General features: G+C 27.9%; 5 protein-coding genes across 11 annotated transcripts; 2 read left to right on the top strand and 3 right to left on the bottom strand.

Annotated features, from left to right (window-relative positions):
* The first annotated feature begins 396 nt into the window (after positions 1 to 396).
* On the top strand, positions 397 to 2,261 carry LOC122574938. The gene is made up of 2 exons (XM_043743207.1): positions 397 to 1,035; positions 1,110 to 2,261. Exon 2 carries the CDS (start codon positions 1,191 to 1,193, stop codon positions 2,040 to 2,042), a length of 852 nt encoding a protein of 283 aa, XP_043599142.1. The 5' UTR covers positions 397 to 1,035; positions 1,110 to 1,190; the 3' UTR covers positions 2,043 to 2,261.
* Positions 2,262 to 2,561: 300 nt separating this feature from the next.
* LOC122574932 lies at positions 2,562 to 6,709 on the bottom strand. 2 transcript variants are annotated; one of them, XM_043743193.1, is made up of 10 exons: positions 6,282 to 6,709; positions 5,824 to 6,129; positions 5,118 to 5,758; positions 4,841 to 5,053; positions 4,244 to 4,552; positions 3,925 to 4,123; positions 3,693 to 3,865; positions 3,525 to 3,622; positions 3,196 to 3,457; positions 2,562 to 3,134 (listed from the first exon to the last, which is right to left on the bottom strand). In XM_043743193.1, the coding sequence occupies exons 1-10, from the start codon at positions 6,409 to 6,411 to the stop codon at positions 2,619 to 2,621; spliced, it is 2,847 nt and encodes a 948-aa protein (XP_043599128.1). In that variant the 5' UTR covers positions 6,412 to 6,709; the 3' UTR covers positions 2,562 to 2,618. The 2 variants fall into 2 exon arrangements, with proteins under 2 accessions (XP_043599128.1, XP_043599129.1); XM_043743194.1 differs by having other exon boundaries at positions 6,244 to 6,358.
* Positions 6,710 to 7,425: 716 nt separating this feature from the next.
* LOC122574936 (solute carrier family 35 member F6) lies at positions 7,426 to 10,780 on the top strand. Of its 3 annotated transcripts, none has more exons than XM_043743202.1 (8): positions 7,426 to 7,586; positions 8,662 to 8,759; positions 8,821 to 8,968; positions 9,043 to 9,390; positions 9,482 to 9,566; positions 9,648 to 9,806; positions 9,873 to 10,027; positions 10,125 to 10,780. In XM_043743202.1, the coding sequence occupies exons 2-8, from the start codon at positions 8,683 to 8,685 to the stop codon at positions 10,290 to 10,292; spliced, it is 1,140 nt and encodes a 379-aa protein (XP_043599137.1). In that variant the 5' UTR covers positions 7,426 to 7,586; positions 8,662 to 8,682; the 3' UTR covers positions 10,293 to 10,780. The 3 variants fall into 3 exon arrangements, with proteins under 3 accessions (XP_043599137.1, XP_043599136.1, XP_043599138.1); XM_043743201.1 differs by lacking the exon at positions 7,426 to 7,586 and adding an exon at positions 7,593 to 7,732; XM_043743203.1 differs by lacking the exon at positions 7,426 to 7,586 and adding an exon at positions 8,174 to 8,196.
* Positions 10,781 to 10,992: 212 nt separating this feature from the next.
* On the bottom strand, positions 10,993 to 21,521 carry LOC122574930 (ATP-citrate synthase). Of its 3 annotated transcripts, XM_043743191.1 has the most exons (12): positions 21,435 to 21,521; positions 21,304 to 21,354; positions 15,428 to 15,782; positions 15,158 to 15,351; positions 14,769 to 15,079; positions 14,304 to 14,622; positions 13,790 to 14,222; positions 13,385 to 13,710; positions 12,789 to 13,308; positions 12,397 to 12,702; positions 11,878 to 12,295; positions 10,993 to 11,796 (listed from the first exon to the last, which is right to left on the bottom strand). In XM_043743191.1, exons 3-12 carry the CDS (start codon positions 15,767 to 15,769, stop codon positions 11,705 to 11,707), a joined length of 3,261 nt encoding a protein of 1,086 aa, XP_043599126.1. In that variant the 5' UTR covers positions 15,770 to 15,782; positions 21,304 to 21,354; positions 21,435 to 21,521; the 3' UTR covers positions 10,993 to 11,704. The 3 variants fall into 3 exon arrangements, with proteins under 3 accessions (XP_043599126.1, XP_043599125.1, XP_043599127.1); XM_043743190.1 differs by lacking the exons at positions 21,304 to 21,354; positions 21,435 to 21,521 and adding an exon at positions 18,350 to 18,505; XM_043743192.1 differs by lacking the exons at positions 21,304 to 21,354; positions 21,435 to 21,521 and adding an exon at positions 16,091 to 16,236.
* Positions 21,521 to 24,156, bottom strand: LOC122574937 (serine/threonine-protein kinase 16). 2 transcript variants are annotated; one of them, XM_043743206.1, is made up of 7 exons: positions 23,902 to 24,156; positions 23,384 to 23,618; positions 23,091 to 23,295; positions 22,869 to 23,023; positions 22,659 to 22,793; positions 22,557 to 22,589; positions 21,521 to 22,423 (listed from the first exon to the last, which is right to left on the bottom strand). In XM_043743206.1, exons 1-7 carry the CDS (start codon positions 24,009 to 24,011, stop codon positions 22,355 to 22,357), a joined length of 942 nt encoding a protein of 313 aa, XP_043599141.1. In that variant the 5' UTR covers positions 24,012 to 24,156; the 3' UTR covers positions 21,521 to 22,354. The 2 variants fall into 2 exon arrangements, with proteins under 2 accessions (XP_043599141.1, XP_043599140.1); XM_043743205.1 differs by having other exon boundaries at positions 21,521 to 22,589.
* Between the last annotated feature and the right edge of the window lie 303 nt (positions 24,157 to 24,459).

The raw sequence follows: 24,459 nt of genomic DNA, 5'->3' as shown, positions 1-24,459 counted from the left end.
CGCAACGTAATCGACCACACTAGAAGAAATTACGTGCCGCCTTATATAACAATCGGTGAATAAACGAAAATCGAAAAATAAATGATACGATCTTTTGTTATTAACCTTTCTCTAAAAAACTACAATCTGTTATATTATGTTGTATTATGCAAATAAAAATTTTCAATTTATATCTCGGCGACTTATTGCACAAATATTGCATGTCCATTTTTTGTGAAATTTGAGTTCTCATATGCAATAAATAGTTCTTGTTTGCTTTTTTATGTATAAAATAACTTTTATGTATAAAAATCATATTTGTATCTACTTCATAAATTTGTAAAAAATTATATTTTCTTCATCCTTTTTTAGTACATACATATAGAAAGATATGTTCAAGAACCATGACTCACCTTTGTCATTTTATGTTCTTCAAAAGGATCAATGCACAATTTGCAACCAATTTTATAATAGCATTGATAAAGATAAATACAATGCAAGAGGTATTTATTTAACTATAAAGTATCATTGAATTTTTTAAATTGTTTTTCTCGAAAATACTAAAATAAAAATTAATCTCTTGAAATTGTTTTTCTCAAAGACGCTAAAAGCTAACATTTTTTGTGCAGTAAGCCATCGATTTGTTGATCTATTGTACGATTTGATATTATATGAAACATAGAATGTTAAATTTCGTTTGCACTAAAGGAAATTGTTAATTTTTTTAATTTAAACATTTTATATTATATATTATGATAACATTTTACGCATTTGCATGTATTTTATTTCACATATTACATGTTGTTATACATATGTAGACACATATATACTTATATTGACATAGTATCATAGATCTTCACGTGGATGTATGACATTATTGTGCAATAGACAATATCATGTAAAATATAATAAACTTATTTAATCTTTATATGATCTACATAAAATTTTATTGCGCAATAAGTGTTATGTTCGTGTATAATCAAATATTGTGGTCTATAATTCTTTCGATCTCCTTATTGGATATTTATATAACCTCATAAGTACGATCTTTTGAAGGTAAATCTCTAACTGCATTATTTTTTTTTAACTATCGTGTTTAGAAATATATGAAATATTGATTTTATTAATAGGTAGTCAAAAAGATAGATATATTATTCTTAACATTTTATATATTGTTTGCTTTATGAAGATAGAATTGCAATAGTTACAGAATGTCTGTGTTTTACCAATGCATTATTTGTCAGCATCCAAATGCTACTGTCATAGATTTACATAATCATCATATCCAACATCACAATCCAATAGAGTTATCGCAAACTATTATTAATCTTCAAGGCTTCAAAGTTTTGAATGATATGAAATATACAAAAAAAAAATATTTGCAACCTATAAATTTAGGTGATAACAATAACAATGAAAATATATACAATCATGTTTTTATTAAACCTGAACCAAAATATAAGTATAAAAATGAAGCAATTAATTCACCAAAAAAATTCACCCATGATAATTGTTCGATAAACTGTAGTCAGTTTATTGCTTGGGAACGTGAATTGTATCAAAGAAAAGAAATAACTGATGAAGAATTTTTTAATATCACTGAAAGTCTTTGCATTGATCTAAATAAGAAGAAGCATAGAGGAAGGAAGAAAAAAGATAAAACAGGTGTAGAAGAAACAAATATAAGAAATATGTTACAGCAAATCAATACAATTATAGGAATAGAAAATCCAACTGTAAAACAAGTAAAGACTGAGCCTTGTGAAACAGCAACAACTTCATTTTGGAATAATATAGATTCCACCATTAATACAACTATTAATGAAGAATTCCTTGTACCAAAGATAACAAATCCAATAGAAAATACTGAAAAAAAACAGTTTACAGCATTGGAAGTAGTTAACACTAATACAGATACAGATGTTTTGACATATCATTCATCATGTAATAACTTTCCTTGGAATTCTATTATTACTGTGAGTGCTGATGAACAAGAAATGTCTGTTGATGGAAAAAATCTTTACTCTCAGCCAGAGCAAATTGACATTGCAAATTTTCTTTAAACATAATATTTGTGTTTTAGTTATATGGAAAATTATAAAGACTGAATGAAGTACAAATAATACAAACAATGTCTTTTTATATTATTATGAAATCTGATTAGTTTGTAAGTTTGTTACTTTCCAGATTTATGTTTGTGTGTAATATGAATATAGATAAAAAAATTTTTTATTTTCTTTTTATTAACAAAAACAATGTTTTATATAAATGAGCATAAACAATTTATATAACAATTTTAATATGTTTCTTTATATGTTAAATACATAAGTATTCATTCATTTTATTCTATATCAGCTGCATAAATAAGCACTGTATGAAAATTTCGTTTTATTTTTATTACTCAAATTCTATGAGAAAAAAGCCTATTATAAATGTTTCTATGTAATATATAAATGTACTTATAATAAAATCTTATTTTTATTATAAAATTTATAACATGATCTTATTTTAACTATGGTGTGATGTAACTCATAAAATTATAAATTTAAAAGTAATGTAAGAACAAAAGGTGCATACCATACTTATGTAGAAGATCTGAGTTTTTATTTTGTGCAATCTATAAGGCACATTATTCGTGATTAATAGCAATCCATTGAATTAACATCTCCTTTTTTGTACATTGTTAATATATCATCCAACGTTGAATCAAAACTAGTGGAGTACGTGGTCAACCATCGTTCTTTCTCTTTAATATATGCAGCGATATCCATATCAAAAATTGTTTGAAGAAAAACTTGCCTAGTCACACAAGGAATATATTGAAATGTTTTCTCCTCTGATTTTTGCGTTTTACTATCGGCTTCTATTGAATGTTTGTATATAGAAGCAAGTAGATTTGCATCATTAACATCTAGAATTTCTTCTATCACATTATTAGAATTACTGAGCATCTCACAATTGGAACTTGCAACATTATCTGATGGTTCGTACTTAACATAAGAGGTATCTAAAGTAGCACTATCTTTGGGTAGAGGCAATGCTGGTAAAGGTTCATTAAGTTTGTACTTCAAAAGGAATGCTTTTAATTTGTTTATTATAGCTGCTGATGTTTTGCATACTTCAAGATCACTGTCTTCTAGAGTAACCAAAAGGACCTAAAATGCAATGCAAGATGTGACTTATTGGTTAAGAATTATGTTATGTAAATCTACTTACTCTCAAACAATTTTGTTTTGCTAATTCATCTAGTGCTTTATTGAGTCTCCGCTTTATCTCAGTTTCATTTAAAGATACGATTTTTCTGTGTTCTTTTGAAAACGTTACTTTTGGAAAATGACCATCAAGTACACCTTGATCGGACAAATGCGATGTTATAACGTGATTCCAGTATTCAAGAGCACTTATCTTTACTTCCCAATGAAGATCAAGCACAGCAGTTTTTGCCATTGTCAATGTCATTGGATCGATAATATTTTTCCTAAAAAATAATTACTCTATCAATGATATTGAAATGACTGACAGCAGTGCTGCACAACATTACTCACGACCATTTACGATGTACATATAATTCCTTCAATAGAATTACTGCTTCCTTTCTGACTATGGCCTCGCTTTCATTGTTGAGTAGCATTATTGCAGTATTCTGAAGTAAAAGAATATAGTTTTATTATCAAATATTAGTCGAAAATTATATACTTTTTAATGATACATACAGGCAAATCAAATTGCGATAATTTTTCTTTCCATAATTTATTTATACGAACAGTAGTTGAAAGAAAAACTAAAGCAGATGCTCGAACATAGCTTTCACTATCTGTCTTGCTAATTTCAACTGCTAGCTGTAGAAACTCATTTGCCAATAAATATTCTTGAAACGCCGGATATTCTGCAAATATTTACGCATATTACATATGAAAATAACATTTTTCATAAATGATTACTTACTGTCTTCTGAAATTATAGCTATAGTATTTAAAACTTCCAATACACTATCCCTTACTTCCCAGTTAACATCATGTAATCTTTTAAACAATGTTGGCCCAATTTCGTTCATGTGACTATCTGTTTCAGTTAACAGTACTAAATCAGGTGGCATAAAATTCTGAATTGCTAACTTACATACTTTTAAAGCTTTCACGCAAATCTGAAAACAAAATTCAAGCATATTTATAATATATATTATTTATATTATATATATTATTTATATAATATTTATATATAAGCATATTATAAACCATCATATGATGAATACATCTAAACTTACTATAGGCAATGTTCCAGGGTGATTTAAAATTTCTTGAGCCAATGACAATAAGCATATGGTTTCTACACATTCTTGCCATTTTAGCTTAAACTTTTCTGTCATGACTGCTAAACCATTTAGAAGTGATGACAATAATGTAGGATGATCAACTATGGGATCCCCTTCTAAGGGAAACTTATATACTTGTTTCCTTGGTCCATTTTCCAAATGTGTTGCATTAGTCATACTATCTAAAGTTTCACTGCATGCATCTGGCACACAATTTTTTAGGACATGACACATTGCTTGAAAGACAATAACTGCAATATCCTGATATGAGAATACATACATATATATATATATATATATATATATATATATATATATATATATATATATATATATATATATATATATATATATTATATATATATATAAAATATATATATATATATATATATATATATATATATATATATATATATATATATATATATATATATATATATATATATATATATATATATATACATATATATAGAATTATTAGATATAACTATAAACAACATATTGGTAATAATTTATAACATTATTATCAAAAATTTTTATTGCACATACCCTATCCATGATGTCCATTATTTCTAGAAGCATGTCAATATTAACTTTAGCAATCTGTGCTATAGGTACATCATTTTTAAGTACAGCATCCCTTACATTGTATCCCAATCTTTGTACAGCTGTACACGTTACATCAAACAGTTTGGTAAGAAACATATCAAAAATATCAGAATCTTTATATGTATGTTTAATACATAAAGCCAAAGGCATAATCTATTTGTAGAAAAAATATTTGAATTATTTACCATTATGAAAGTATAAAAAATAAAGTACTTACCATTATAGATATAGCTTGATGTTCAAACTTATGTTCCTGACTGAAAGAAAATTCATGCAATGATTGTAACTTTTTCCAAAATATCATTAAAAATTTGTTTGTCTTTACTAATTCTACCACATATGCTTTGGAGAGAAGCATTATAGATATATAATTCAATTCAGTGTAGAACTTCAGTGCTGTTTCAGTTTCTGTTTTTTTCCCTCCTCTAATGAATTGTTTAATTGGAATGAACAAACATAGAACGAATAGCTTATGAATATGTGATAAAAGTTTTGTACTAATACATGCTTCAAACAGTGCTTTTACTCTCATTTCTAAATCAATGAGTTCTTGGCATAATTCAGGTATTGTATTATCCATATCTGCAAACAATGTATTCTCAATGATACTGGTTAACAGATCTAGCGTGGTACACAATAGCTTATTTTCTTCCAAATAATTATCTTGCAGCATTTGACATGTTTGAGTGTCAAAATTATTCGTTATCAATGGTGCTGCCATTGCTAAAATAACTTCTTTACAAAAATTAACATTTTGTTGTTCATGTGAGAGCAAAAGCCACAAAAATTTATGGCTTTCACGAGTAACATATAACGTGTGATTCCAATGTGCATAATTTACAACATCTTTCCAAACATCTATAAAATACAAATTTTATCATCTTATAACTCTACATACACATTAAAAAACATATATTACTTACCAGAATCTATAATCCATTGTCTACCACTTCTATGTTTGATTAAATTAGATAACATTGTAATATAAGCCATTTTAATAGATACTGGTAAATCATCTTTACGTAGGTTAAATATGTCACACAATCTGTTGTACACGTCTTTAAACTGCCAATAATGAAACCTTAATTCATTATGTGAAACTAATCCTATGAGTTTTAAAGTAAATATAGTTATAGATTGGGAAGGAAGACACTCAGAACTCCAAGTGTGCAATGCTTTTAATACCCATTTTTGAAACAATTCATAATTTTCATAACTATTTGTGTCACCTGGAATTAAATGATAAAATACATGATGAAATATAAATTATATGTGAATGCAATGAATAAAAATGGAACAAACATAACAAAGATTAAAAAACGAATTCTTTATAATAATTTTACCATGCATTATGATATGATTTATTAAATAGTTTTCTTACACTCTTTAATATCTTCGGAAATGTGTGATAATAAGAGATCAAGATAGGTAGTAGACACAATGTTATAATTAGGCAACAGAAATAGCTCCAAAACTTCGGCTAATCTTTTATTACTATTTAACGATGACATTATGTTTTGATATGAAATTTTTGTATATTTGTGCGACACAAAATGTTTCTTTTTAGTTTCTTTACTTTCTGTTCATGCTTTTTTGTCCACTGATAATTTCAAAATACGCACATAATATTATCATCCATTGCTTTGAACAGCAAACTACTATTTCTACCACTCACATATTTTCTGCGTTTTATAACTCAAAAATCAGGTATGTAAATAAAAACTTGATTCCTTAATTAAACGATTTACAGATAACTGAACACTTGCATGACCCGAAATAAAGAACTATTTCCAACAAACTTATAGGGCAATCATTTAGTGGTCTTGTTTATTTTTGGCGGGCTTTTCAAATTATCAGTAATTGTATCTCTAATTTATCGTAGAATAATAATATATCTTTTTTTTCAAACAAACAAAACTATAAACAAATTTTAATCATTATAGGAGTATATTTTATTTCCTAGGATTATAAAAGTGTATAATTAGAATATATTTCTTTTTTCTTTAATATTTTATTCTACACATTTCATTCGAGAAATAAAACTTAGAGTGGCTTGGAAAAATACGTACATTCGTATACTTTTTATGAACACATTACGTGTGTTATACTTGGTTATACGAAATATTTTAAAATTTCATTCGCGCCATAACGACACTCAACTATCATAATTATATTGGTAAACTATTAAATAATTGTGAAAGTGTTTAGAAGTTGCAAAATATTTACCCTAAATTAATAATCTTATATTATATATGTTATAATATATTATATATAACCTCATAATAATATAATCTTATATTTAATAAAAAATTAATATAAGCATATAATCTTAAGCATATAATAAATATTAAAAATGATCCTACTGAATACTGAAACTTGTTAATATTGTGGATGATTACCTGTTTAAATCTTTTTATGATTTCTGCAAAATATATAATATATAAATGCACTTCTATGCATATGTATGTATGTGTATGTATACAAAATATATATATTGCGTCAAATATCTTGCAACTTCTAAATATTTTCAGAATTGTTTATTGTTCCGCAGTCTAATTATAACAGAATGAAATATTTACAAATGTATTATTGCGCGCTTAACATGCAAAATATAGAAAATTGTTGGAATTGAGAACCTTTAATGCTCAGATTGATATGTTCAGATTATTCCTTCAGTAACGTGAACGTGAGTAACAGTTAACAGTGCTACCTTCACCATTTCTCTAGTGATGTCTATTTATCGTGCCTTTATCATTTCCGTGCAATGAACTCGAATTTGTTGCTTTATTTTTTATAAATTATAACAGTGGTTTATTATAATTTATAACAGTGGTAATACTATTTTAAAAATTCAAAATATTATTCTCTAATTCTATTCTAACGACAAATGCACTTAATTTTACACTTTATACATACATATAACTGTGGCTTAAGAATTTTGAAAATTATCATTTTTCTCGTATTTACTATTATATATTTAGAAATCTATATCTTAATTATTTGGGTAATAACTATATTTCAATATTATAATAATCTCTTGTTTGTTGAAAGATATAATCTGACATTTATGAGCTTTTCGTTATTTATTTTCGGAAAATTTCAATATTTTCAATTTTTACTTATTTGGAATAAATGATATGATTTTGATTAATCTTTAAATTATTGTACGATATGAGCTGTGCTGTAGTAGTAAAAATATTTGCTCGTCTTCCGTTTGACATATATAAATTTTTATCTTCGTGCAATGAATCGTGAATCATTTATTTCGTATTAGTACACGTACTTTAAATTTTCAAGTAATCATTGTATTATAGAATTTAAAAGAATTTGATTTTATAATATTGTTAATGAATATGAAGATATGAAATTTCTACAATTATTAATCAATATCAATATATAAATATATATCTTTTTTAAAATATGAAAGTTATCTTTAATTATATTGTTACATTAAAATAAATCCTTTTCTGATACTCTAATTAAAAGTACTAAGTTTATAGAAAACATATTTCATGATTATATTCATGAAAGCATTTAATCAATTCTGAGAATAAGCATTTACATTCTTTTGTTGTTTGAAAGCGTGCTATCACATTATCTCATTTTTATTGAGTTTATAATCACAGATATAAATTTAACGTTATATACACTATCATTATTTAAAATATCTTTGAATTATCACTATAATTTTAATGTATAACTGTTTCTTATAAATATATCTTATAAATAAATTCTTATAAATTTATAAATTTTGTTTCTAGAGATTGTAGAACTATTTAAAAATGGCATGGACACGCTATCAATGTATTTTAGCAGCACTTATGGTTGTTACTGGATCTTTTAATACTTTATCTGTAAAGTATGTAAATAAATTAATTGTCAAACTATTAAATTATGAGTAATTAAATTTATATTTTTAGATATGCAGATCAACAAGTTGTACCAGATGAAAATGGTCAACCAAGGCATTTCAATCATCCTTTTATGCAATCATCTTTCATGTTTATTGGAGAGATGATGTGTCTTTTAGTATTTAAAGTCCTTTATCATTACTATAGTCGCAGAGGAGTAAGCATCTTTCATTGCATATATGTATATTTATTAAATAGAAAATATCTAAAATTGAATTTATCATATTAAAGGATAATTCTGTGGACAGCAATCCGTTAACTAAAGGCTCACATGTATTTAATCCTTTTATTCTACTGATTCCTGCCTTATGTGATACATGTGCTACTTCTATTATGTATGTCGGCTTGAATATGACATATGCTAGTAGTTTTCAAATGTTTCGTGGTGCTGTTATAATATTCACTGCTGTGCTCTCAATGGGTTTTCTTAATAAAAAACTAGTTAGTAGGGAATGGTTAGGTATAGTAATGGTTATAATTGGTTTAGCTCTTGTTGGGCTCAGTGACATAACTATGGAAAAATCAGATGTCAGCACAAATTCTATTTTAACTGGAGATTTACTTATCATATGTGCACAGGTAAAACTTCATTTTATATGTTTTATATATTTTGTATATTTGTATATTTTATATTTTAATGTACATATTTTTATAATAATTACTATCATAGGTTATAATTGCTGTTCAAATGGTAATAGAAGAAAAGTTCATAGCAGGACAGAATATACCAGCGTTGCAAGCAGTTGGCTGGGAAGGTTTATGAAGTTTCTAAAATACAAGTTTCTGAAATATCTAGTACATAAAAATATATTCTAACAAACATATATTTTATTTAGGTATATTTGGATTCATTACTATATGCATTATAATGATTCCCCTTAACTTTATACATGTTCCACCTCCTTTTGCTGACAATTCGCAAGGAACCCTTGAAGCTACTAAAGATGCATTCATCCAAATTGGAAATAGTGGTTATTTACTGATGGCTATAGTTGGTTAGTATATATAGACATATTTACTCTTATTTACTAAAATTTATTTTTTAAATTATCTTCGTACAGGTATATCATTCAGCATAGCTTTCTTTAACTTTGCTGGTATTAGTATTACCAAAGAAATTGGTGCTACAACAAGGATGATATTAGATAGTGTTCGAACAATTATCATATGGGCTTTCTCTTTAGCATTTAGGTGGCAAGCCTTCCATTATTTACAGGTAAATTTTATAATTGATTTTTTCTGTTCATAATGAAATTGTATCATCTAAAATTAAAATCAAATCACATATGAACATGTACCTATTTAATTTTTAGCTCATTGGCTTCATTGTTCTACTCATTGGAATGTGTTGTTATAACAATGTTATTATTCCTCAATTAGTAAGAAAATGTAGATATCGTTTAGGCCGTCATAAACCACCACCAACTGATCGTGAGCGAATTATTAATACAGCAGCAGATGATATTCCAGAAACGCAATAAAGATATATTTCTCTTTAAGTGTACTTGAATGTTCATTTTGTGATGTTGAGAACTATTATATAGTTTCTCTAATGGTAAAGTCTGCAATCACAATAATATGTAAAATGCTTTCAATTTGTTTCATTTGCAAAATTCATTAAATTTATTAAAATTAGTACTTTTGCAAAGTTAATTAATTAGCACAATTCTTGTCAAATGTATATTATAGTTAGAAAATCTCAAATTTTTTATTTATCTTTTAAGTTGAATGTGAAAAATAAGTATTGTCCCAATTTTTATACAAATTTTTTGAAAAATTGCATTAATTAAAACAAAATTCTCGTTGTACAGCAGAATCTTTTAGCAGAATCTCAAGGTTCTACTTATAGGTGGTATTTTGAATGAAATGAGGGTATTTTATACATATACGTAAATATATTTTACTACTGTAAAGAATGTGTTAAAAGATGTATTATTGCAAGGAAATATTAAGTTATTTCTTCATGGTATATTTCTGCTCTCCTTATTTTGTAGTATTCATAAATAGTTGAACTGAAATTTCCACCTTTGAAGTCTAATTGAATAAATTTTGTTACTCTACCTGCTTTGCTTTTTTATAAGTTTCATACTTATTAATAAACATACGCGTGTAGAACACTTATTTCCTATATTCTATGTATAGTTAAGATTTTAAATTTTGTAAGATATTAAAAGAGAAGTATAGTACTTAAAGTCACATGTATTTATTATTTCCTACATACTTTATATATACGTGATAAACTAATTTGTGCAAAAAATTGTTAACATAGCATATACATATATGTAATATGTGCATACAGCATATGTTTATATATGCATACATATATACATATGTATGTAATAATGATATACAAGTACGCATGTTTAAGCACGCACGTATACCTAATAACATTCTCTAAATAAAATAATATTGACATTTTTATAAACCAGAAAAGATTATGTGAATTATAATCTTCCGTGAATTATAATTATAAAAAATAAAGTAGCAATGTACTGCACATTAATCAGCGATTATAAAATATTTTCAATCCAAGTTCTGTTTTCTGACAGCATTACAAATGCTTTATGGAATGTTTATTTGTAAGACTAATTTTTTCTGTTTCGCGTATTCATATCTAAGTTCTGGTCGCCACCAACTTAAGTTTAAAATCGCATTTATATTGAATATAACCGACTAGCGACAAGGAAAACTAATTTATCATACAAGAGCTTTCACTTATGCATTGATATTATAACATTTAATATCAAACCAAACATACGGGGTACTTTTTCTAATTTCTCACAATTATGAGCAAGACATGTAAGACATAACCATCAGAACTATCTAAATTTCTTAAATGAATACGCAACATTTATTATGCTTTTACGACAAATAATGTAAATGGAAGATGAATTCAATTATATTGTTCTGGCAATACATAAGAAATATCATCCCAAGGATGTCGGTATAAACCTTGTTTCAACCTTTTTTGATCCATGTAATGACCTGTAATAATAAAATAATTATATTGTTTGAGCATTGCGCGTACCTTTTTATACATTATTGTACTGAGCCAAGAATACCTACCAATAAAACCTATACTTCTACCAAGAACAAATAAACTATTTATAGCACCAATTTCGATATATTCTTGTGCTTCTTCTCTTGTGAAGCTTCCGCTGTTCCTCAACATATCAACAAAAGCACAGGCAATTATACCATCTACATTCAAGATTAAATTAGGCTTCTTACTCGTGGTTATTTTCTCAACTTCCAGTGCATATTCTACCAATGGTCTGGCAGGGAAATACTCCATTACATATTCTTTGATGAGTTTTACCCGCATATCTGGATTATTTATAGACTTTATACGATGACCAATACCCATTATGAGTTTGCCCTTCTTACGTGTATTATTTACAAACTCTTGTGGATGTAATCCAGCATCATATGCTTCAGAGAACATACGAGCCGCACCATCCAATGCACCACCGAAACGATCACCCTATGATTAAAATTTTTGTCAAATATTAATATTATTTCTTACATGAAAGTAATACATAAAAGTGAATAACATAAGTGATAAAATTTCTTTCTTTTACTTACGATAGTCAAAAGACCAGATACTAGAGAGCTAACTAAATCTTTACCAGCTCTTGCACAAACAATAGTGTTATGTGCTCCTGACACGGCAGGTCCGTGATCAGCTGTTAACATTAAAGACATTTCAAGAAATTTACAATACATTGGTGCCAAGCACCGCTGGAACCACAATAATGAAACTACACCACCAATTCCTACGTTCTGCTTAAGAACTTCTGTTACAGGCATTCCAGCATACAATAATTCTTGGCCACGTTCATCACATATCGAAGTCATGAATGAAGCTGGTTTTCGTATCAGACCGAGTTCCTAAAAAAGAATTAGGATGCTCTTCGTGATGTTTACATATGTATACACACCAATATGTAATTTAATAATGCAATAGTTAAACATACCCTAGCCCAACTGTAATCCATAGGAACAGTGGGAGGCGGAACTTCCGGTGCAGGTACTATCACTCCCTCTTTCACAAGATTATTGTAAACAGTCTGCATTAAGTCACCTAAGCTATCAAAACTGTCAGGAACAAAAGCACCAGCTTCTTTTAATGCAGCATTTTTGGCAGAAGCTGTTTCTAAATTGCTATGAGCAATAGATCCAGCATGACCAAACTGTACTTCAGAATTGAACATGCTGGCACAGGTACCAATGCACCAAGCGATCAATGGCTTTGTAATTCTCTTTGTTTTCAGTGCTTGACATACTTCGTACTCTTCCACACCACCGACTTCACCAAGAAGTACTATAAGCTTCACTTCCGGATTTTCTTGATAACGTATAATGTGATCCATAAATGTTGTTCCTGGATAACGATCTCCACCAATTGCGACACCTTCCAATACTCCATTAGAAGCTTTGGAAATTATATTATTTAGTTCGTTAGACATGCCTCCGGAACGAGAGACATATGCAACACTAAAAATAACAATTTCTTAGTATAAAGCAAGATTTGAGAAAAAGTATATTATAATATAACGAACAATGGTGGTACCTGCCAGGCCTGTAAAGTTTACTATGAAGAATATTGTCCATCATTCCACCGGTATTACCAATTTTGAAACAACCAGGTTTGAGACCTCCAACGGTGGCTGGACCGATGATAGTAACGCCTTTATGTTGCGCCATTAAAATTAACTTCCTCGTCATATTCTCAGGTATTCCCTCAGCAATAATAGCAATTGTTCGAATTTGAGGGAATTGCATGGTTTCCACAGCGCTTTCGTATGCGGATCTTAAGGATGCAAACGTGACCATAACGTCAGCATCTGTGTGTTTAGTCATAGCGTCTTTCATTTGTTTATAGACAGGAATGAGTACCTATCATTAAAAAAAGAAATTGTATTATACTTTCAACAAATTTCATTCAATAAAATGAAAACAATTGTTTAAATTATACCTCTTTGTGACCCCAGTAAAATTTTTGTTTGTGGTCACCCGTGAAAGGATATACAATGGCAGCTACGGATGGTTCGGATCTACGACAAACGAAGTCAAAGTCTAACATACTCTGAACAGCTCTATTTTGCATTCCCCAGATAATGGATCTGGTTTTACAACTAAAGAGCTGTTTGTGTGATGATCCGTCAACAGAGTCGCTTGCTTTTAGTTTGGACTGTTTAGTGGGTGAAGAGGAAGCACTAGCAGAGAGAGCTGAAGGACCTACATCTTGTCCCGAGGGTAACAAAAAATTTGCAGTTGAAAATTCCTGCGCTTCAGGATCTGGAATTGGCTTTTTGCCTAAGGCCATCGCGCATATAGCTGTCATGTGAGTTTCTGGACCGAATACATAAACGGGAATACCGAGTCTTTTACCAACTTCACGTATAATTCTAGAATTCGACATATAAATCATTTGTTAAATATTTGCTAAATATGATAACTAGAATTACATTATTTAAATGTATTTATACCTTAGACCTTCTTGATAATTAGGCCCCGCTCTTCTTACGAATATTTTTACGTTATGATCTACGAGTTTAGGCTGGTACTCTTGTAGTGCCTTTACAATACCTTTGAAAGTGGCAGCCACATTTGTAAAGTTAGCGATACCACCACCAATGATCAATACTTTCCCCTCTTGCCGTTTTTCTTTTGTCATCAAGCTCAGAATGGTTTTTGCGTACTCGTAAGTTTGTTGTTCGCTAGGTGCACCAGAATATTCTCCATAATTAGCTAATTCATTTGCGGCTCCCAAATCGCAAATAGTATCCGAGTATATCACGGATGCTCCTGGAAAAAAGGTGATTAGAAAATGAAACATGCAACCGAAAACGACAAACCTTTGTTGAAATAAAACAAACGATTTGACAATCACAATTTTGTTAGAATAAACTCGATTAATCACGTAAATGATACTGCTGTGCGCTTCTACTGACCACCGCCAGCAACCATTGTCCATATCCGACCAACTGGATTAAGAATAGTCAATTTCAAGCTAGCTCCAGATTTAGAATCTAAATCGGCGATGTAGGCCTCTTCTGGATAAGCATCCCTTCCAAATGGTGGTGGATAATCGATATCTCCCCAGTCAGGTCTGCAGATGAAGTCCGCGGTTGTGTCCAACTTTGCAGCGAGATCAAGTATATAAATTCCATTTTTCGTTACCACCAATGGATTTATCTCTAAGTAAGTGAAATATAAGTTAACATAAAGCTTATATAGAGATTCTACAAATTTGCCAATCACTCTGAAAAAAAAATATGAACATTCATTACCAAAAAGTGTATGCAAAATGAGAAGATAATATACTTGGACATATTTTTACTCTTTTTTGTCATCTGCTACGTGTATTAATAATTTATTGATTATAGTAGACCGATCTGGTGCTTCTTCTCCAACAGGTACATCTAATTTCAAGGCCTTTGCATCAACATCTCCAATGTCAACACCACCTTCATGATGAAATAAAATGGTATCAGCATTTCTGTGGGAATAGATACAAACATAGGCTTCTTCTTCCTACAAATGAAAGCCCTATTAATATCTGTTCCATTAGTTTATATAGTATATATATAGTCTAGTCCTATTAGTTTACTTGTTTGTGAGGAACAAAAGGCTCAATGATGAATGTTCTCAGTTTTCCAGTTGTATTCCCCACTTGTTGATCTTTGTTCATTCTTTCTGCAATCCATTGTTTTACGGCAGCCAAATCAGCATTCACTTTAATTAGCCCAAGCTTTCCTCGCCGTTTGATCAATTGATCTGGTTTTACCACTAATTTTTCAGTTTGGACCCATGGATGCTCATTCACAATGTCTGTCCAATTTGTGTTTTCTGTAATGGTCACAAACCGACATTTCACTGCATTTGTGCCAGAAGGAAGTTTGCGATTAATGAGATCTTTTCCAGTTGCTTCACGAATTGCTTTCGCTGACATCTTTTAAGAGTTCCTAAAAATAAATACAAAGCGTGTTAATGGAAACCTATTATAAAATATAAAAAATTTAAGCTTTTATTTCGAATAGCTTCTTGCTCTCAATGCTTAAAGAAAAATATTTTATTACTCAAAATTCGAAACTCAGGTAAATTATAGTATACGTTTCCAAAAGAAATACATGAAATAATATTTGGTTTTATAAGACTTCGAGAATTTAAATTGGACGATTGTAAGAAAAAGTCGGCTGACTGCATTACAGAGACCATAAAAAGGGATTTATCGAAATAGTATAACTACTATTTAACTTTATCATAAACCAACCTTTTTTTCACGAAAAAATTTACAAAAAACGATTCTAATATTTTTCCTTAATTTAAGAAGAATTAGCAGAAGTTCTTAAAATATCGGCAAATTCAATGTAACAGACAATTATAAAATAAAGTTTGAAGTCATATTCTCTTTCCGAATCGTTCTCTATTTTACGTCATATACTTTGAATAATATATGCGTTTTTGTCAATAACCAGTCGAAGTTATACAACCATCGAAGTATATTATCTGCAATGCATTCACATCTTAGCATGTATAATAAAACACATAATATAATCCATCAGACTGTAATGTAAAAATTACAAATAATAAAAAACTTATTATTTTAATACCTAACAATGATATGATAATGATAATAATACCTAACAATATAGGTAAAAGCAAAAGATTTTAATATATTTAATAACTCGAATGTAACAAATATTTAGTGAACTTCTCCAATCTATGAAATATACAGATAATTATCAATTATAAATTATAATTTATTCTAGAAGATCGTAATTATAAAGTTTATATATAGAACGTTACATAGAACGTTCTAAACAAAATCTAAAATACTGATGTAAAATATGAGCAAGATAGACACTATCAGTCAGGAACAACTAGAAAAATTATAATTTCAAATGAGATTTGCAAAAGAGAAAATATACTAGTGCCTTGTTAACTGACCGCCGCTAATCATACCTCTTTTCCGAAGTGTAAATTTTTTTAACTATTTTTGCGAAGATTAACTAGAAGCATAAAATAAACATTTTTGAATTATTTGATACATTATACTAAATTATGTATACAAAAACGATATCATAATTTAAAATAAGCTCTATTAATTCGTTATTTTAATAGTAAGCACTGCAATAGAATGGCTTACATTACAGAAATCTTTTATCTATATTATTTATGTTTTATGTATTTTGTGTGTTGTATAAAACATTTATATAAAACATATTGATAAAATGTGAAATGAATCTAAAAATATATATATATGTATATATAAAAGTTACAAAATATTTAATGCAAACTTATTTGCAAATTTATTTAATAAAAAATTAGTACATAGTATGAATACAGGTATCTTAAATATATAATAAACGTTATAGATGGTTCCATTGAATATTTCAGCTTATTAATGTAACGAATAATTTAATATTTAAATACTTGTATGATCTTTACAAATTATGTATTTCCACTAAATATGCTGTGACCTGTATGTACATTTTCAAATTCATTTCAGACTTTAACATAATCATGATAGTCGAATCTCATTACTATAATTATAAATTGCGGATATTTATGCAAATTTATATTTTTATAAATATAATTTAAAAAATGAAATCTACGTAGAAAATTGTTCCACCTACTAAAAACTATAGCATTATACAATCGACATTTTATATACTTGTCTATATTGTATATTATTTATGCATTTTTCTGCATCATCAAATTTCTCATAAATGCATAAAAATTTGCAGTCTATTCACTACGACGTTAACAAAACTTCAGGATATTTCGTATAATACACATAATATATTCGTAAAAGATTTCTATAAGTATTCGAATAGGAAGCTAAAAACTATTAATTTTTATTTTAAAAGAAAAAATTAATATAATTAATAATTTTCTATTACAAATTCTCTGAATTAAACAAATTTTCTAAAAAATTTACTTATTTTATTTATATTACTCTTCCAGTAAAGCAACAATCTATTGAGTTTAGAAACTTGGTATCTCGGGAAGGTTATCGAGTATTACTGTCTGTACCTATCTATCTACTTCATGCCAAGACGGAATTCCTGATATATATCTTCCCTTGCTAACTGACCAAATTCGGTCCCGACTAGCAGTCACTTAGCAAGGCAATACTAAACATAATGACTTCAATATTTCATTAATCCAATCATGAAAATCTAATTAAGACCATCATCCATGTCACAAGAAGTCCATGTCTAAACGATCGCATAAAAATATAGGAAAGTAAGAGAAACTCGTAGAAACACTTTCACTTTGACACTAGCGACTACATGGTATTTCGCGTCATCATATTTTATTTTTTCATTTTCTATATTGCAATAGTCTATATTATTTTATTAATAAGTCTACATTAAGTGAAGTTATATAAATACTACAAAATGTTTCTGTTCATCAAAATGATGAACTGAAATTTGAATATATTCCTATTGCCTAGTGTATTATTGATGAAATCACAGAAAAATAAATATATAATAAAAGAACTACAAAATGGAACTACACTCACTTTTACGCTCCACCTATTAAACAAACGTTATGTAGACTAAAAAATTGATATTTTGTCGCACTAAATTTTGTAACCTATTCAAAGGATAACATAGAACATCTGCCACGCAAAACCGCTGGCGGTTGACTGAATGTTCAAAGTGACACTGCGCGCATATGTAAGACCAAAAGCTGACGATATCTCAAGATATCGTACGATTCTGCTGTTTTTTTTCTCCCACGGATCGTATTAACCCATTTTCGTCTTTTTTCTCTTCTCGGTGTCAGGCGTTATATTCTTTACAATTTAAAGATTAGAATATAAAAGTGTTCCCTTACTTGGAATTATGTAATCATGGCGACAAGTTCTTTTAGTCCTTATTTAAAATTTAGCGAATTAGATTCATTTGTAAGTTTGAACAAAAAATTGTACAAAATTTATCTAAACATTTAGTTCATAACCTTGTAAGTTCTGAAGTTCCTAAACTTTTTCCCCATTTACAAAATTTCTAATATTTAATCTGTTTATTTAATTAACAATTTTTCATATACGTTTTGGTTATATTTTATCATTTAGTTAATAATTGGCATACTTCTCTCTTGTTCAAACATAATCAGAAAGGAAAAAATTTGTATATCTAGTTTTCTTTAACTTATCGATATATCGTATCTATTAATTTGTTATTATCTAATAAAATAAAATTTTTAGTTTTTCTTTTTTCATATACATTTAAATTTAAAAGCGTTACGTGTACGGAAGTTACGTGTCATATATTCGCGGTTATAAAATATAATGAAAATCTTGTGAGTGTATCCACGAGATGATAACGCAATATTTATTAGAGAATTTAATAAATTTCATTTGATTTTGTTTTACATATATTGCAGCTCGAATTATAATGTTCAAATTCAAGAATCATACGAGAATTAACTATTCATCACGTGACTTATAACGCGATCAGTGGTCTCCACGTGGACAGATAATAAGGTTTTTAGACTCTTTTGATTATTATATAATTAATCCACGATTTAATCATTCGAGAAATTACTTTACAATATATAACTGTATAATGTACTTAAAAATACATTAAAAATATTATATACTTAATAGATATGTATATACTTAAGAAGATTTGACTATAACTAATGAATTTATATAGAAAAAATATTAATCTTTGAATGTTAATATAGTACACAAGAAAATTATTAAATTTAAAACTTAAGGGTGAATTGAATGAGTTAATGCTTTAATTAATAATTATGATTTAATTACGAAGTTTAGTTGTATATTAAAATAAAAAACGAATAGTTGATTGAACTTACGAATTAATATCTAGGAACTCATATCAATTATTTATTATATGATGAATTTTTTTCTTACAATCACACCTTGACATCGCTTTATTAACGATTATTTCATGATAATCACGTTTTCATTTATTTAAGTTACCGACTTAGAAAAAATACTAGTAAATCACTATCTATTGACTTTTTAAATAATTTATCATCAGATAAATCTACTATACAATTTGATATCTAGTAGTTTATATTAACTTTATTGAAACAGTTGAAAACTCTGATTAGAATCTTATATAGTCGTAAATTTCTCTTACAAAATATCAAACGTTGATACGTAATTTCATAACTACAGGTTGTAGTGCGTACATGTAGTATAGTACTTATGTACGCTAGTTATTTATACAAATTAATATTTTTATTTCTAATTCTTATTTAAAAGGAAGAAAATCTAATTTGAAAAAAATCTATTTTGATTTCGTTTCTACAGTTATGTCCATAAAAATATTAATTCTCATAAACATCTACATTTCTAAGAATATCCGGAGTCTATAGGGCGCTAAGAAAGTTTATAAATTATTCCTAACCACAAAAAGCAGACCGAATTTAACTAATAATAGTTTCATGAAAGTTTCGTGCTTATCTTTCTACTTGTGATCGTCACCTACATTGAACTGAAATTTAACCTTGACCTTTTCAAGTTGCCGACTCTTGAAAATAATACTTAACGACAATTCTTGAAAAAAAGAACGGTGAAAAAGATAAGGAAATTAGAAAAAAATGTATATAAAGATGTATATATACAAACATAAGAGTTGCTAATGTTAAATCTAATAAACAAATTGTTGGACAATTTCTTTATGATAAACTTATGCCGCTTTTTACTTGAAATTCATAATACCAGATAATGGCAGCATAATAGCAGCACGCGAGATTTCTTGCGTAAATCATCAGCATTTGCTACGTCACGATAAGACTGAAATTTGAATATATCATATCCTTACAATAATTTGATTTAACAAAAGGAAGCACACAAAAATCGTGCTTAGAACCTATGAAATATTAGATTGTTTAAACATTTATATAAATTATACATTTCAGTACAAAGTAACATCTTTTAAAATGATTTTAATAGATGAAGAAATTGTACTATTTTCAAAATTATAGAAAACCAAGGTTATGTTATCCTAATGTTTGATAAAAATTATACTTTGCATAACAAATTTAACATCGAACAAAAAAGAAAAAGAATCACTTCTATTATTTCTAGTGTCAATTCAATAATCCATTTTCGATTCTAATATTGTAAATACGTTAATGTCAAATTGCTAAACTTTTGTTACCGGAAATGTTTCTTATAAAATTACCTTCACATAAGGTTAGTTTGTTATTACAAAAAGTAATTGGAAACCTATTTGAATGCAGTTTAAATTTGTAACGATATGATTGTTAGATTCCTAGATCTTTTATTGATGCAAATTAAGAATTTCTTACTTTGGGCTCTAAGCAAGGTTAGTTTGTTACTATGAAAAGTAATAAAAATTTTATTTCGGTATGTGTGTGTGTGTGTGTGTGTGTGTGTGTGTGTGTGTATATATATATATATATATATATATATATATATATATATATATATATATATACACACACACACACACACACATATATAAAATTACTTACGAATTGCACACAAATGATGATATAAAAAGTAATTTGGGAAGCCTTCACACTCTGGAAAACAAGTGAGAGATGTCTACTTAAAGTACAAACTCATGAAAAAAAACTACTTTAAATTACTGTAGCGACATTACCGGTGTGAAGTATGGTTCAAAATTATTGATGCATCCTTACGATCAAAATTGCACTGTTCACGCTCCCGTATTAATCACTCTCTTAATAAATTAATAAAACACAAATTTTATTTTACGATAAGGTTACATCAAATTAATGAAAAATATTATTGATATACAAATATATTCAAACTTTATCTTGTTATTATGACGTATTCGTGACGTAGCAGTAATACGTCATATCGTACGATTCTTCCAACCACTATCTGCACGTAAATCTTAGATTAAATATGTTGCCGAGTTTTGCATACAATAAGCTTAGTTACGTGAATTTTGAAAACGTCCAACAAGAAATGCAAAGACGTTAATAATTATTTATAGCACTAAATACATAGCAATAATAGCTTTTATTTTGATCAAATTTCAAGAAATTTTCATTCAATATGCATAATTGAAAAAAAAATTCATTGCATTATATATATAAAAATATATACAGTTATGAATTACATTTTTGTATTACGTGATTGTTGCTTTGAGAACAATATCCTATCTCTGAATTTAAATAATGTATGGCCCCTAGTATTTTTACAACAAATGCTTGATTTGCAGCAGTGTATAAAGTAATACATGTTTAAGTCAACTTATAAAAGTTGGTAGCTAATTAGATAGCTATCAATATTCTTTATATATATTAACATATATTATCGTATTTGTGTTTTCAATAATACTATATAAATGTGTTATAAATCTAGAACATTATTTAAAATTTAAAATGATGATATTTACATATTTAAAATGTATATAAATCGCTTGCTTGAAAACGTTATTCTCTTATTTCATAAATGTCTTGCTTCTCTTTTTCAGGAATGAAATATATCGAAGTGATATATCGAAGTAATGCAATTGTTTCCAGTTGTTCTGTTTAAAACTTTCATTTTGTGTTATTGCATTATAATATTGCATTTCTCTTTTTGTAGGACAATAAACATTATGTATGTATAAAAAATTGCCTGTACATAAATGTTTGAATAAATATTAAAATTATTGCTTTTTACATGATTATACTTTGTTTTCTAACTTCGAGATATAATCTTGTACGTTTTCTATAACACTGTATATATAAGGACGTTCCATAGGATTTACCTTTAACATTGATAAAATCAAATTTTGCATTTCCTGTAAAATAAAAGTAATTGAACGTTAAACTTTTTAAAGTCTAATAATTGTAGTTAAGTATTATTGTACCTCCGTATATGGAGCATCTTCTGGAAATGTAATATTTGCGCTCATTACAGCTAAAGCAACACTATCTCCCCTTTCATATACCGCGTCAAACGGCGATTTAAAATAACACAATGCATAAAGAATGCATCCTAATGACTGAAACAATATATATATTTCAATATATATTAGAATTAAGAATAAATATTTAGAATTAAGAATTATTGATCTTACCCAAATATCTGTTCGTTCATCTACCATACAATAACTTTCAACATTGAATAATTCTGGTGCTTTATATGGCATTGAACATCTTTCAGCTGCTAAGTCCTGTAAAGTTTGTGCTGCTTGTGAACCGCATATCTTAACTCTGGCTGGAGCTACAGAACCTACAGAAGTCAATCTTGATTTAATAATCATTATTTATTACTGAATATTATAATAAATTAAATATACCTAGATCCATTAAAATGGGAGTATTTCCATCATCAAGGACAATATTCGCAGTCTTTAAATCTCTGTGAGCAAGAGGTTCTGGAGTTGTTTCGTGAAATGCTTTTACACCTTCGCATATTTGTAAAAAAATATTTAAAATATCTAGTGCACTCATGTAATCCTTATTTTTAGCACGTCTTTCCAATTCATTTGCAAGGGTACCTCTCTAAGAACAAGAACATTTATATTTTAATTCATTCAAAGCTGATAAACATATTACTTAAGATATATATTTTAATGTAAGAATAACTTACATGATAATATGGTAAAACAATCAGTACTTCACTTGTTGCATTAGCAATAGGATCTGCTGTTCCTTTATAGGTAGAATCAATACATTCTATAATATTTGGATGTTTTACAAGATTATAGTATTCTATTTCTTTTGCTGCTAATCTCTGATCTTCTAATCCATGGCAAATGATCTTTTTAATGGCATACTTCTTGTGAGTAATTGTATCTTCTACCAAGAGTACAGTGCTAAATCCACTAAAATTGCATTAAAATCATATTACAAACAATGAAAATATTTTATGATATTTATTATTAAATTAAATGCATCTACATATAACTTAGAAAAATTAATTTTCATATAGCGCAAATGTGACATGAATTAGGTTAAACGATATATAACAAAACTTACCTTAACAATGCAAGCATAATATATGATATAAAGTATTTTAAAATAAAGGCTGCAGGGTCTATATAAAATTTGCATAAATAGATAAGCTTTAGAATAATATATAACATTTGATTTCATGGTTAGACTTACCCTTCTCCAAGATGTTCACGAACCGTGTATTTTCTTGAATTTATCGTTATTGTTTCCTTTGAGCATATACAGCCCATTTTTAAAATCAAGCTTAAACCAAGGCTATTCATTCTTAGTTATTCATAATAAAAGAAAGATTCTACTTGATGTATTATCTTTATTCATATGCAAACATCTTGACACACAATACATACGTTACCATTGAGATTAGTGATCAGTTTAAGTTAGATTATTGTACGTCAGTTGTTTATAAATAATTTTTGGTGGATACGTTCTTTAAAATTGATCGTGTTCGAGTTTTATAAAAAATTTACAAATGTAAAACTTGATTTAACTTTTACAATCAATATTGAATCATTTTCAATTATTCTTTTATAACAAAAGAAAAAAATATTGTGAAAATTCTACCATCAAAATTGGATAGAAATGAATAAACTCAATTTGTGATTTCTCAATATGGTTACACAAGAAACGAAAATCGCCTTCAAAGTAATTCTTTCCATCTCAAGTAAATTTTACCTGTAACATTATTAAAAATTTAAAACGAGTGGTTTAAAA

The sequence above is a fragment of the Bombus pyrosoma genome, linkage group LG14 (assembly GCF_014825855.1).
Source record: "Bombus pyrosoma isolate SC7728 linkage group LG14, ASM1482585v1, whole genome shotgun sequence".
Lineage (NCBI taxonomy): Eukaryota > Metazoa > Arthropoda > Insecta > Hymenoptera > Apidae > Bombus > Bombus pyrosoma.
Note: the sequence above shows the minus strand (reverse complement) of the source record. Positions and strands in the feature narration are given on the sequence as shown.